Source organism: Thunnus albacares, chromosome 14 (genome assembly GCF_914725855.1).
Source record: "Thunnus albacares chromosome 14, fThuAlb1.1, whole genome shotgun sequence".
Taxonomy (NCBI): domain Eukaryota; kingdom Metazoa; phylum Chordata; class Actinopteri; order Scombriformes; family Scombridae; genus Thunnus; species Thunnus albacares.
Genome location: NC_058119.1, coordinates 7220663 through 7233869, shown reverse-complemented (window position 1 = coordinate 7233869; position 13207 = coordinate 7220663). Strand labels below are relative to the sequence as shown.

Here is a 13207-nt window from a genome sequence, read left to right as displayed (position 1 = left end):
GTCACCACGTGCAGTGTGCACATTGTTAGCAGACAATTAGCATATAATGTACAAAATATTACATGAAACCAGCAGGTTCTTGTAAATATTCGTTTTACAGAAGTAATCAACTTTAAATCATTCCCAAATTGTGTCAGTAATGTTACTAGGCTGTATGATCTGTAAACGGTGTAACTTAGGAAAAAATTGTCATAGAGTTAATATTGGATCATGAGGATGTCTTGTCATACTATGGGAAAACTGATGTCCTCCTGAGTGATGTATATCTCAGCAAAGGAGCAATTATGTGTTCTGATGTCAATTGTAATGGACATTTCTCACCCCAAAGCCCTCTGTGCTATGTGTGATGGTATCCACCACCGTAAAAACTTGTGTTATGATATACAACAAAATAGTTATAACACAATATAGGCTAGTTTTAGTCTTATAGTGATGTGTCTCTGTGGTGTTGCATTGATTGGTGCGATTGATAGTAAGTGCTCCTCTTCTCCAGGTGGAGGCAGTGTGGGCTAGACTAAGCAGCATTGCTTTCTGAGGTTTCTTCCTGGAACATGAAGCTGTCACAGCTGTTTGTTGTAAAGTGTGCAGAGTGTAAAAAGACTGGGTCCCGCTGTATCGCTCAGGCTGCACTACAGCGTCTATTCACAGGCGCGATCCCACTACTGAGCGGCACGGGGACTTTGACCTGCTCCGTTTCCGACCTGGGCCGGTGCACCCCTCCTTAGACGACCTGGTGGTCCCGAGCTCCCCCAGGAGCACCATATCGATACCGAACTTAGTGCGGACACCTGATCGACATAGTCCGCTGCAGTTCAGAGCTCCTGAGCTCAAGCGATCCTCCAGCCTCAGCCTCCCGGTAACTTGGATTACAGGCGCGCGCCACCGCACCCGGCGAGAGACACCTGATTCATCGGAGTTTTGGGATTTAACAAAAGTGATGTCACCAAGAAGCACGCTCCAGCGCCATCTAGCTTCGAAAATGGCAACTACAGTGTTGAAGGTTCATCAAACAGGTCAACAGTTTCCCAAAGATCACTCACTGATAATGTCTCATGTTTTGAATAAAGATACATATGGCCAATTGCTGTTTTAATCTATGCTCATCATGAATTTATTGATATCATCCTATATTCATACAGACGGTTGGTACAGGTCTGAATGCTTGACCCCTACAGTGAGGGGATCTGGTGGCTCTGTTATGCTGTGGGGGGCATTTTGCTGGCATGGTTTGGGTCCACTTGTCCACTCAGAGGGAAGAGTCACTGCAAATCAACACAAAGTTGTTCTGAGTCATCACCGTTATCCTATGATGAAACATTTCTATCCTGATGTGAGTGGTCTCTTGAATGTTTTTGATGAGTATGAAAATGATGTGAGTCATAGTCTATACTATGGCCCTCGCAGTGATCAGATCTCAACCCAAATTGAACACCTATGAGAGATTTTGGACTGACGTGTTAGACAGCGCTCTCCACCACCATCAAAACAACAAATGAGGGAATATTGTTTTGAAGAATGGTGTTCCTCAACCTTGGCACTGATTCTACAAGTCTCTGGAACTCTTTTGGAGAGATGAACAAAGTATAACAAAGCCCTCGCTGTAGGGGTGAAGCATTAAGGGCTGTACTGGTCTTTCCTTTAATTTGTCAACCATCTGTATGTATCAGCTCTTTCATTAAAACAGAAGTAGAATATGCAGAATATATGTGGCAAAGACGAGACATGATAAAATGAAAAGCGACACGAGAACAGGACATTGAAAGAAATAACTAACACCACAAGATGGCAGTAAACCAACAACCAAGACGTGAGTTGCCACATAGCCTCAGTGAAGAAGAAGCAGACTTCCTACTCCAGAGGGATGTACGTCCGGTGTCACTCTGCACATGTGGTAAACATACATATGTGTCCCCCGGAGTGCAAGCATGGACTTTTCAACGAAGTGGAGTAATTTGCCGAAAGGTCCGAGTTTAAAGAATCTGACAGAAGGAGGATTTGGTGTCCTGAAGGAGGATCAACATGCTGCAATTCAGGATCTGACAAAAGCTCACATCGAGTCGTTTGACCAGGCTGTCACTGACGGACTCAGTCGCGTCGTGCAGGTCAGTTGAGCTTTATTTTACCATGTAACACATGACTATCTGAAGAAATACTTAAATAGGTTGTTAAATACGCACTTAAAAAAGCTGAATAAAACCGCTAGTAAACAGGCTGGTCTCTTAAGCCGGTGGTTTTCAAACTTTTTCACGTCAAGGTCTCCTAAATTGACACATATAAGACCACTGCCCCCCTTTGATAACATTTTGTGTCAGGGTACACCATCTGATAAGATGTTTGCTTTTATTACAGAAAGTGTATGAAACCCATGACCAAAATAGTCATATATTCTGTCATTGTGTTACTTATGGATGGAATTATAGTGAAAGTAAATTATTCCCCTTTTTGCTGGGGACCCCCTGGAACCCCCTCAAGGACTCTCAGGGGTGTCCGTACCTTACTTTGTCTTAAGCTGCTACTGTGAATTGAAGTGATAGCGTTATAGCCTGCTAGGTGAAAAATAATGTTTTAGTTAGCTACTTATTCAGGCTTTATTAAGAGTGGAATATATCAAAACAATAAATGATATGAAGCCATGTTTGCTAACATTTGTTTATGTTTAGTTTTATGTGAATATTGGTGGCTGATACTCATGTGATGTGTCATGTCTTTCTCAGGCAATCCCTCCTTTGGAGTTCACGTTCAAAAATGACAGGATTAGCCTCGCGTTCGTTGAGGCTACAATCTACAAACCTGCGGTTGCCAAAGGAAGCATCTGCAGGGAAATGAGGGTGTTTCCAGCAGAGTGCCGAGGAAGAAGATGCTCTTACAAAGGCAAGATTGTGGTAAGACATGTGTGCAAACAAGGGAGTGCTGAACTAAAAGACTGGCCAACAAAGGATCCAAAATACACATGAGAGACACAATAACACTTTCGTCAAATCTTTAACATGTTAAGGCTTTGTATTATGACAGGCAGATGTCAGCTGGTCAATCAATGGTGTCCCCAAAGGCATCATTAAACAGTCGCTGGGTCAGGTGCCAATTATGGTGAAATCCAAGCTGTGTAACCTTCATGGCATGTCCCCCAAAGAGCTTGTGGAACACCATGAAGAAGCAGAGGTAAGATATGACAGTTCTACCAGTAAATGGACGAGATATTCAAAGCACGCATCCTTATAATTAAATTACAAACTGCGTCTTTAACATTTACAGGAAATGGGAGGTTATTTTGTTGTGAATGGCATTGAGAAGGTTATCCGTATGCTGATTATGCCGAGGAGGAACTATCCAATTGCCATGTCAAGACCAAAGTGGAAGAGCAGGGGCCAGGGATACACACAGTATGGTAAACACAACCTTTTAGAAAACATGCAGGAACATTTCTGTTCAATAATGAACCTATGCTTTTAGATTAAAGTTCCCTATCCTGTAAAATGTTCATCATCACATTCTCCTCCTCACAGGTATTTCCATGCGCTGCGTGAAGGATGAGCACACAGCCATCAACATGAATCTGCATTATCTGGAAAACGGGACTGTGATGCTCAACTTCATCTACCAGAAAGAGCTCTTCTTCCTCCCACTAGGCTTTGCACTTAAGGTAGTAATCAGGGTGTTTTTTCACTCAATCAGACTTTTTTAATGCACTTAAGAAATGACCAAGACTGCACCAATTATTAGTTAGTAGTTCTGAATGTACTATGTCCTACAGTTGACTGAGTGTAATTGATTTTCTTTTTAAAACAGAGCCTTGGTGCTGTAGATTTTAACATGGCTCATTTTCTTTGTGGTTTCCTCCAGGCCCTGGTGGACTTCACAGACTTCCAGATCTACCAGGAGCTCATTAAAGGCCGTGAGGACAATTCCTTCTACAAGAGCTGTGTATCAGAGATGCTGCGCATTGTCATGGAGGAGAACTGCACCACCCGCAGCAAGGTGCTCAATTACCTTGGAGAGCGCTTCCGGGTTAAGATGAGCCTTCCTGACTGGTATACAAACGAGCAGTGTGCCAACTTCCTGCTAGAGTAAGTTTTTAAAACAGATGCATGACAGTTATTTTTTACTTACAGTCTGAAAACAGAATTTTAAGTTTAGTACCTCATACATTTACTACATTATTATTAAATGCAATATAGTAAAATGAGTTTTGTTCTGTTTTGATCAGTGAGTGTATCTGCATCCACCTGAAGTCAGGCGTGGAGAAGTTCTACCTGTTGTGTTTGATGACCAGGAAGCTTTTCACATATGCCAAGCAGGAGTGCATGGAGGAAAACCCCGACAGCATTATGTGTCAGGAAGTGCTCACTCCTGGTCAGCTCTACCTCATGTTTCTGAAGGTGAGGTTATTAAAATTTGAACGGTCATTTGAACAAGCACTGAGTGATGTGTGTATTGGCCTCTGTCGCTGCACAGCAGTGACTGCAGTGTCTTTCATGTTCAAAACTGAGTGTGGACAGTGAAATTTTAAAGCCAGAAATATTAGCATGTAGCAATGTAAACATTACATCATTGGCAGTGATGCTTTAAATCCCTACAGAAATATATTTTTGCAGTGTGCTTTTATCTTTATTTTTGTTGACAACACATTCCTGTTTAAACATATGCAAGTCACTGTGAGTACCACAAATGAAAAAGTTAATTGAATTTTTTAAATGTATCTTGTAAAACATGTTCACAGGAGAGAATGGCTGCCTGGCTGGTGTCTGTGAAGTTGTCCTTTGACAAGAGAGGCAGCAGACTGAGTGGGTGGAGCGCTGAAAACGTGATGAAGATCTTTAACATGGGCACTGATCTGACCAAGCCTTTTGAATATCTGCTGGCCACTGGGAACCTCAACTCCAGGACAGGTATGGCCAGAAGAGTTGAGTATGAGTAGATGTTATAGTGCATATTATGGTTCATTTACTAATAATGTCCTCCCTCCCTGTTGTCCGCAGGTCTCGGCATGCTGCAGAACACAGGCCTGTGTGTGGTAGCTGACAAGCTCAACTTCATCCGCTACCTGTCCCATTTCCGCTGTGTGCACAGAGGAGCAGCTTTTGCCAAGATGAGGACCACTTCAGTTCGTAAGCTGCTACCTGAGTCCTGGGGCTTCCTGTGTCCTGTCCACACTCCAGACGGAGAGCCTTGCGGCCTCATGAACCACATGACAGCCAGCTGTGAGATTGTGGCTCCGACCTTGCCCACCACATCACTGCCTGCTCTACTCTGTTCCCTTGGTGAGCACTCAATCCGGTCAACAGTTGTACAAATATATAATCAATCAAATGGGATTCTGCCCTTAAATTTTCTCCAACACACAGTTTAAAGTAAGTCTGAGTGGGTTAAATAGCATTGTGTGAATGTTTTTTGTCTCTGGTGGTTAAGGTGTTACTCCAGTGGATGGATCTCCTGGCCAAGCCTTTTCAGACTGCTACCCTGTGGTCCTGGATGGGGCTGTTGTAGGCTGGGTGGAGACTGAATTAGCCCCCGTTGTGGTTGACTCTCTGCGCAGGTTCAAGGTATGATGGTAAAAAGTCACCTTGGCTGTACCAGGCACATTATTTGTGCAGAGAACTGATGTTTAAATCATATACCTTCAGGTGCTGAGAGAGAAGAAGATCCCTCCATGGACTGAGATTGTTCTGGTCCCCAAAACGGGCAAAGCCAGCTTGTACCCAGGCCTGTTCCTCTTCACAACACCCTGTCGCATGGTGCGGCCTGTACGCAATTTAGCTCATGGAAAGCAGGAGTTGATTGGCACCTTTGAGCAGGTATGTGTAAACTATGATTTTAAAACATTAACTGTAAAGACAGATTTGTTTTGCATACCGGATACTGAAACTTTTATTTAATCATCTTTTTGTGTGTCGCTGCAGCTTTACATCAATGTGGGCATCTTGGAGGATGAGATCGAGCAAGGTGTGACGACACACCAGGAGCTCTTCCCTCACAGTATGCTCAGTGTGGTGGCCAACTTCATTCCCTACTCGGATCATAATCAGAGTCCTAGGAATATGTACCAGTGTCAGATGGGTAAGTGTGAAAACATCATTAAAGGCTCCATACACTCACACAAGTATTCAGACATTCTTGTAGAGTCATAAATCGTCTCTAAACTTGAACTCTTTGCAGGTAAGCAGACTATGGGTTTCCCCCTGCACTCATTCACGGATCGCTCAGATAACAAGCTGTACCGGCTCCAGACGCCACAGAGCCCACTGGTCAGACCCTACATGTACGACCATTACAACCTGGACAACTACCCCAGCGGCACCAACGCCATCGTGGCGGTCATATCCTACACGGGCTACGACATGGAAGATGCAATGGTAAGTAAAACACAATAGTTATTGTCTTTTTTTTCTTTCCAGCAGCATACTGAAAAATAACTAACAGCTGTTTAAATGGATATCCTGACACACTTTGGTCTCTTTAGATCGTGAACAAGTCATCGTGGGAGAGAGGCTTTGCTCATGGATCTATCTATAAGACTGAGCTGGTGGACCTGGCTGACAAGGTGAGGGGAGATGACAGCGTGGTCTTTGGGACCAAGCCGGGCGACCCTAAGGTGAATGAAAAACTGGATGCTGACGGACTGCCTCACATTGGATCAACACTTAAGTATGGAGACCCCTTCTACAGCTATATCAACCTCAATACTGGCCAGACCTTCATCACCTTCTACAAGTAAGTGTCGGCATTGTTTAGCAATGTTTTTTATTTTGTGTGGGACTTTTTCCCTCTCTGTCAGCTCAGTGAAATGAAGATTTTACTTGTAGAATTATCTACACTATTATATAAAAATTCAAATTCCTCAGTAGTAATACTGGTGTTATTCTTAAGATGATTTCATTTTGCAGCTGAACTTAAACTCATATATTACACATGTATATACAACAGATACTGTGTATGTACTGGATGTCTGTTTTAAAAACAGGACCATTGCACATGTACTGTATATACACAGCTCTATTTTATTGTATCTATTATTCCTATTTTATCTTATTTATTTTATTTTTTACCTACTTTTTTGATGTTTAGGTATTCATAGAAATTTCTGTCTTTGATGTTAACTACACTCTCTTGTGCTGCTGTTTCAAGTTGAATTTGCCTTACGGGGGATCAAGGTACTTCTTATCTTATCTTAACATTTGTTTTTCCCCATCTTCTCCTAGGAGCCAAGAGGCCTGTGTCGTTGACAACATAAAGATCTGCAGCAACGACACTGGCTCAGGCCGTTTTAAACGTGTCTGCATCACTGTGCGAGTGCCACGTAACCCCACCATTGGTGACAAGTTTGCCAGCCGCCACGGCCAGAAGGGCATCCTGAGCCGCCTGTGGCCAGCAGAGGACATGCCCTTCACAGAGAGCGGCATGACTCCAGACATCCTGTTCAACCCCCACGGCTTCCCCTCCCGCATGACCATTGGGATGTTGATTGAGAGCATGGCGGGCAAGTCCGGTGCCCTGCACGGCCTGAGCCACGACGCCACACCCTTCACCTTCTCTGAGGAGAGCTCTGCGCTCGAGTACTTTGGTAAAATGCTTCGGGCTGGTGGCTACAACTACTACGGCACGGAGCGGCTCTACAGTGGACTGAGTGGCCTGGAGCTTGAGGCGGATATCTTCATAGGCGTCGTCTACTACCAGCGGCTACGTCACATGGTCTCCGACAAGTTCCAGGTGAGGACCACAGGAGCGCGAGACAAGGTGACCAACCAGCCAGTGGGAGGGAGGAACATCCAGGGAGGCATCCGTTTCGGGGAGATGGAGCGAGACGCCCTGCTGGCCCACGGCTCTTCATTCCTGCTTCACGATCGCCTCTTCAACTGCTCGGACCGCTCAGTGGCTCAGGTGTGTGTTGACTGTGGCAGCCTGCTCTCTCCTCTTTTAGAGAAACCACCACCATACTGGTCGGCCATGCGCCATCGCAAGACTGTCTGCACCCTGTGTGGCAAAAGTGACTCTATTGACTCTGTGTCTGTTCCTTATGTTTTCCGCTACTTTGTAGCTGAGCTCGCAGCCATGAACATCAAAGTCAAATTAGATGTTAAGTGAATTTTGCAGGACAATGAAAAAGAAACATGCCTTGAAAGTGACAAATGAGGTCTCAGGAGAAAGTGTCTTCGTTTTATGACTTTTCACATGTGTTTTGTTAAAATGGGTCTTCACATCCAGTAAAGTTGATAGAATTAATCATGCTACAGAAAGACAAATAAAGTGTAAAGCAATGATGTGTTGCAAAATAGCCAAGTGCCTGAAAAGTTTATCTCCTTTGTTGCAGGTGTTTTTATTAGCCAAGACTTTGAGAAAATGGCCAAGTATACAAGCATATGATGGAATAAATGTTGACATCTGTTAAGTTGTGTAAAGAAAACCCAAAGGTCTTTTTGTACAGTCATTCTGAGTGTTGAATAATCACTGTTCTCTTCTTGAGATTGCCAGTACAACAATCTAAAAATAAACCAGTACAAAAAGACATCCTGCTTTAACATCCTATAAAATAAAATAAAAACAGTAAAACAGGTGCAAAACCTGTGCTGACCAAGTTTTACCACTTGTTCCAATGTAGTTCAAAAATGACAGAGAAACCCCAGAAGAAGACATAAATCCCAGCAGAAGACATAAAACAATTAAAAAGTACCCTTGTTGAAAGAACAATGATCATGACATTCATCTGTAAACATATCCATAATTAAATATTCCCACAAGACCCCACTTGAAGTGACAATCCTCCTCATTCACCAGTTGTCCTTATTTCAGTTTTGCCAGAACATCTGACAGCTGCAGTACAGTAGGGATAGTGTAGTCTGGTTTCACTGAACCATCTGGCACAGCACGTTCTGCACTGTTGATCCACACTGTAGCTCGTACTTCAGCATTGAACCCTCCCTGAATATCTGTGTCCAGAGAGTCTCCAACCATAACACAGTCCTGGGCCTCCACCCCCAGCATGTTGAAACACAGTCTGAAGATGGAGGGGAATGGTTTCTGCTCTGCATGCTCTCCCCCCACCACGATGGCATCGAAGAACTCCTCACAGCCGACTGCCTCCACCTTCTCCCTCTGGGTCTGAGTTTCCCCGTTGGTCAGCAGCAGCAGCTTGTATCTCCCCCGGAGTTGTTTCAGGAGGTCGCATATTTCAGGGGACAGACTGAGAACCTCCAGGCGACTGTTTTTCCACATATAGTAGCACTGAGCTGCCAGAGAAGGTGTGGAACAGCTGCCCACAGTTTCCTTGATGCTCTCCTCCCAGTGAACCACACGGACCTCATCAATGGACCTTCCTGCAGCGGGGTCAAAGCTTTCATGCAGAAGCTTCTGCTTGAACTTGTTACAGATGCTGATGATAGTGTCGTCATCAAGAGCCAACGTGGTCTTCAAAAGATCACTGGTCTGTAACACAAAACAGAGAAGATCATAAAATTAAAACAGGTATAACTAATTTAGCAATAAACCACAAGAGGGCAGACTCAGTGGACTTAGAGATTTAGGGGGTAAAGTATAATACAACAGTCAGTGGAAGAAGTATTTAGACCCTTTACTCAGGTAAAAGTAGCAATACAACAATGTAAAAACTCCATTACAAGTAAAAATCTTGCATTAAATTTGTGTACCTATACCTTATAACTAAGTACTGTACTAATATGAAAGGTGTGAACTGCCCCGGCGCCATGACAGGTGCAAACAAAACTCACAAGAGAATAAGTGAGAGAGAGAAGCCAAGACATACATGTAACAATGGAAAAAGCAAAGGTGAAAATAATAAAATGATGGCTGAAGTCCATTTAACTTCAATTTCGGGGTCCTGCTACTGTGCCTAGTGGATCACTGCAGTGGTATTTCAATCCCTTACTTAAGTAAAAGTAGCAATACAACAATGTAAAAAAGCTCCATCACAAATAAAGAAGTTATATCAGCAAAACATGTACTTAAAATCAGAAGTAACAGTATGATTATGCACCCTCTTTAGTTAGGTATTATATCATTTTCTTATTATTATTTTAACTGATGCATAAACATGTGAGAAGCTTTGTTGTAGCTGGTTAAATGTTAAATTAATTTTAATTATCTTACATATCCAAGTCAAAAGACATCCTCAGGTTAAATGTTAAATATTTCTAAATTAGCTGAACAGCAGGGTGGATAATTTCCCTCCCAGTGTCTTTGAACGAACCTCAGCCAATCAGAACTGAGCACGGGCTCTAACAGCATATCCGTTCATACAATCCATGATTTAGTCGGTAAACTGACATGAAATCATCCTGAATTACATACACACGATGATATTATCTGTCAGAGTGATAGTGACAACACACCATAAGTTCATTAAGCACTTATGTTAGGCTGACGTTACAAATGGCTATGGAGGTTCATTTCAAACACTAAATTAGCAGTACAGTCTTTAGACAACTTCACCTTCTGTATCGCCTGTCCGCCTGCACGACTTGTTTCAATCAGCGTGTTGTCCAAGTCGAACAATATCGCTTTTACAGCGTTACCGTCCATTAGGTTACTGGAGCACACTGTTCCACAAAAACTACAGCTCGTTTAATTGCGGAAGTACTGCAGGATGCGTACATTGCATGATGGGAGTTGTATTTTTGATAAGTGTCCAGTATTTGTAAGTTTCATCCTCGAGAGGGCGCCAGTGAATCAAAATAAAATTTGAATATTCGCCAGAGGTTGAAAAGCTTCCCAATCAGCCCTCCACACTGACCCAACGCCCGTTTCATCTGCTGCAATAAATCAATGAATCAGATTTAAACCTTTCAAATGTCTGTCATTTAAAAGAACTATGGGCACAATGAAGACATTTACAGAAAGAGACATTAATACATTTGTTAACAATACTACAGATGTGCTAATGTTATTGATTTAAAATATCATAAGCTACTTTAAATATTTATAAAACCTACTTACTGTTCAGTCACTAGAGCAAATTTTATTTCCTGTGGTTGTATATGTTATTATTATTATTGTTATAAATGATAAATGCAATAAAATAATCAAAAATGAAATATAAAATAATGAGAACTACAAGTGCACAACACACATAACTCACCATAGGAGATGATAAAGTGGTCATTTGTATTGGTGGAAATGACCAAAATAGAGCAGTCTGACACATTTGTCTCCTTTATTACACCATGTTTCAGACGCCATGCCCCATTTTCCGTAATGGACACATTTTCCATGCGTTGATGAATGAACTGTGACAAGAACCAGCTTATATTACCGACTGAAATTATTTTCAGATAGCATGACGATCATCAAAATAAAGAAGAAACCATCAGTGTCATCATTTGTCTTGCGCTATTTGACTCTTGACCATGCATATTGCCAATTTAAACACACATTCTGTGACTCATACTCTTTCAAAATCAAAACATACCTCAATTCTTATGCAACCCATCCTTTAACTCACTCTCTCATATGGCACTGAGCCAGAGGTTCACACGCAACAGTGTGCAGGCCTGTTGCTCTACCAAAGCCAATCAGAAATCACAACAAGCCCTTCTCACATTACCTGTGAATGCATGTGTCTTTACCAGAAACCTGACCTAATTATTTCACTTACCCTGACAAAAAAATTCCAAAGATAAACTAAAAATCAAGAAATGGTGTAAGAGTCTTAACCTGCTATTATCTATCAGAACAAACAACACCCGCCGTTGGCATGGGAAGGAAGAATATGCATGTTTAAATGACATTACGTGCAGGAAATGAACTCAAATTTTCACCTTTTTTTTTTTTAATTACACTTTACGTTAAAAAGGGAAGAGAAACATAAACAGTGGATGCATGAAGAGTGAACTTATAAGTGTGAAGATGGAATTTCCCCTCTGATGTGTGAGGAGGAAAAAAAGAAGTAAAATGACTTCCCTAACAGTGTGCGTATGTGACTTTTTCATGAAAGTGCACGCATCTGAAGGAATCGTGAGTCCCGGTGTCTTTGTCTGTACAACACCATTCCTCTTTTATCTGTGTGGGTGGCCGTGCTGTGTGTGCACAGTCACACGTTATCTCTCAGCTGGGCACGAATCCCTCGCAAAGGCCAATTATTAATAGTATCATTCCACCAAACACCTTACAGTCTCTGCATAGCGGGAAGATTACACTTGAGTATATTTGATCTGCCTTATTTTCACATTAGTTTAAAGACTTTACTATCACCTATTATATTTCTTGTGTCCCTCCCTTGGTTCTTTGTAATTGGGGCGTTCATCTGGGCCAGCGGTGTTTCTGATCTTTGGGTGCCTCCATGGGTGTGTGTATGTGTTTGTGAGCATTCAGGGGGGCAAGTCTGCTCCTCTTTCATGACTGAGTAAGGCCTGGTTGGGACAAGTGTAAACCACAGAAACAGGTGAGTCTTTAGGCTACAAGATGAAGGAATGTATTACTTGGGATTCAGAGGACTGGGCAGCTGCTGGGCCTTAATCATTGACAGGTAATCTGAGAAGAATGAAGCGTTCCGTTTTATTGGCATGGTCTGAGCTCTACCTGACACCAGACACGTATAGTAGAAAGTGTGCACGTCACTTGCAAATCAAGATATGAGGATTACCTCACAGATATCTTTGCCATTCTGCTTTAAAATATTGATCATTCTTCAGTTCTGAAAGATATGGATCAAATATGCCGATATGTTGATAGAAAGGAAACTGGAACTCAGCTGTCCTTTCTTTGTCAAGGTGCTCCCATCAAGCCTTGCCTCTGATATAGAGACTACACTCACGCACACTCATACACACACACGCACACACACATAGATGTGAGATTTTATCGAGGGCAGGGGAATGTATGAACTACAGTCTAAATAGAGAAACACTGGTGTGCTTAATGGCACTTGTCATGGTAACAGGGGGAGTCTGGCAACCTGCACGTACACACAAACAAAAACAACATGATCTGGGGCAGGATGGTGCCTCTTCAGGCAGTTATGCAATGCTGTCCATGATGAAGGAGTGATATGATTTTCCCCAAAGCTTATGTAAATTGTGTGTTAGGGGCCTCTGGCAGCCTATCCCCCATAAACATCTCTATCATTGTCAAATCACTTGTATTTTGCATCTGGTTCTGTCAATTCTCTCAATGGAGTCTGAAAATAATACAGACCAAAATAAAATGATTTTTTTCTGAGTGGGATTTGTGGATGAATATTGTGCATCATTTGAAGTGTGGG

The 13207-nt window shown here is 42.5% G+C and overlaps 2 protein-coding genes across 2 annotated transcripts; one reads left to right on the top strand and one right to left on the bottom strand.

Moving 5' to 3' along the window:
* Positions 1–1596: 1596 nt before the first annotated feature.
* On the top strand, positions 1597–8656 carry polr1b (RNA polymerase I subunit B). The gene is made up of 15 exons (XM_044373272.1): positions 1597–2102; positions 2715–2882; positions 3013–3159; positions 3253–3385; positions 3504–3640; positions 3841–4064; positions 4205–4376; positions 4718–4886; positions 4977–5258; positions 5407–5540; positions 5622–5792; positions 5898–6054; positions 6154–6350; positions 6458–6708; positions 7197–8656. Exons 1-15 carry the CDS (start codon positions 1926–1928, stop codon positions 8077–8079), a joined length of 3402 nt encoding a protein of 1133 aa, XP_044229207.1. The 5' UTR covers positions 1597–1925; the 3' UTR covers positions 8080–8656.
* Positions 8657–8763: 107 nt separating this feature from the next.
* Positions 8764–10616, bottom strand: LOC122997239 (N-acetylneuraminic acid phosphatase). The gene is made up of 2 exons (XM_044373273.1): positions 10441–10616; positions 8764–9417 (listed from the first exon to the last, which is right to left on the bottom strand). The coding sequence occupies exons 1-2, from the start codon at positions 10528–10530 to the stop codon at positions 8776–8778; spliced, it is 732 nt and encodes a 243-aa protein (XP_044229208.1). The 5' UTR covers positions 10531–10616; the 3' UTR covers positions 8764–8775.
* Positions 10617–13207: the final 2591 nt, after the last annotated feature.

Bases quoted from the DNA above. Each gene is read 5' to 3' on its own strand.
- polr1b (XM_044373272.1), top strand. From the start codon at position 1,926: ATGGACTTTTCAACGAAGTGGAGTAATTTGCCGAAAGGTCCGAGTTTA. The intron at 2,883-3,012 runs GTAAGACATGTG...GTATTATGACAG, and splicing joins CTTACAAAGGCAAGATTGTG to GCAGATGTCAGCTGGTCAAT. The intron at 5,259-5,406 runs GTGAGCACTCAA...CTGGTGGTTAAG, and splicing joins TGCTCTACTCTGTTCCCTTG to GTGTTACTCCAGTGGATGGA.
- LOC122997239 (XM_044373273.1), bottom strand. From the start codon at position 10,530: ATGGACGGTAACGCTGTAAAAGCGATATTGTTCGACTTGGACAACACG. The intron at 9,418-10,440 runs GTGAAGTTGTCT...TTTGTGTTACAG, and splicing joins GCGGACAGGCGATACAGAAG to ACCAGTGATCTTTTGAAGAC.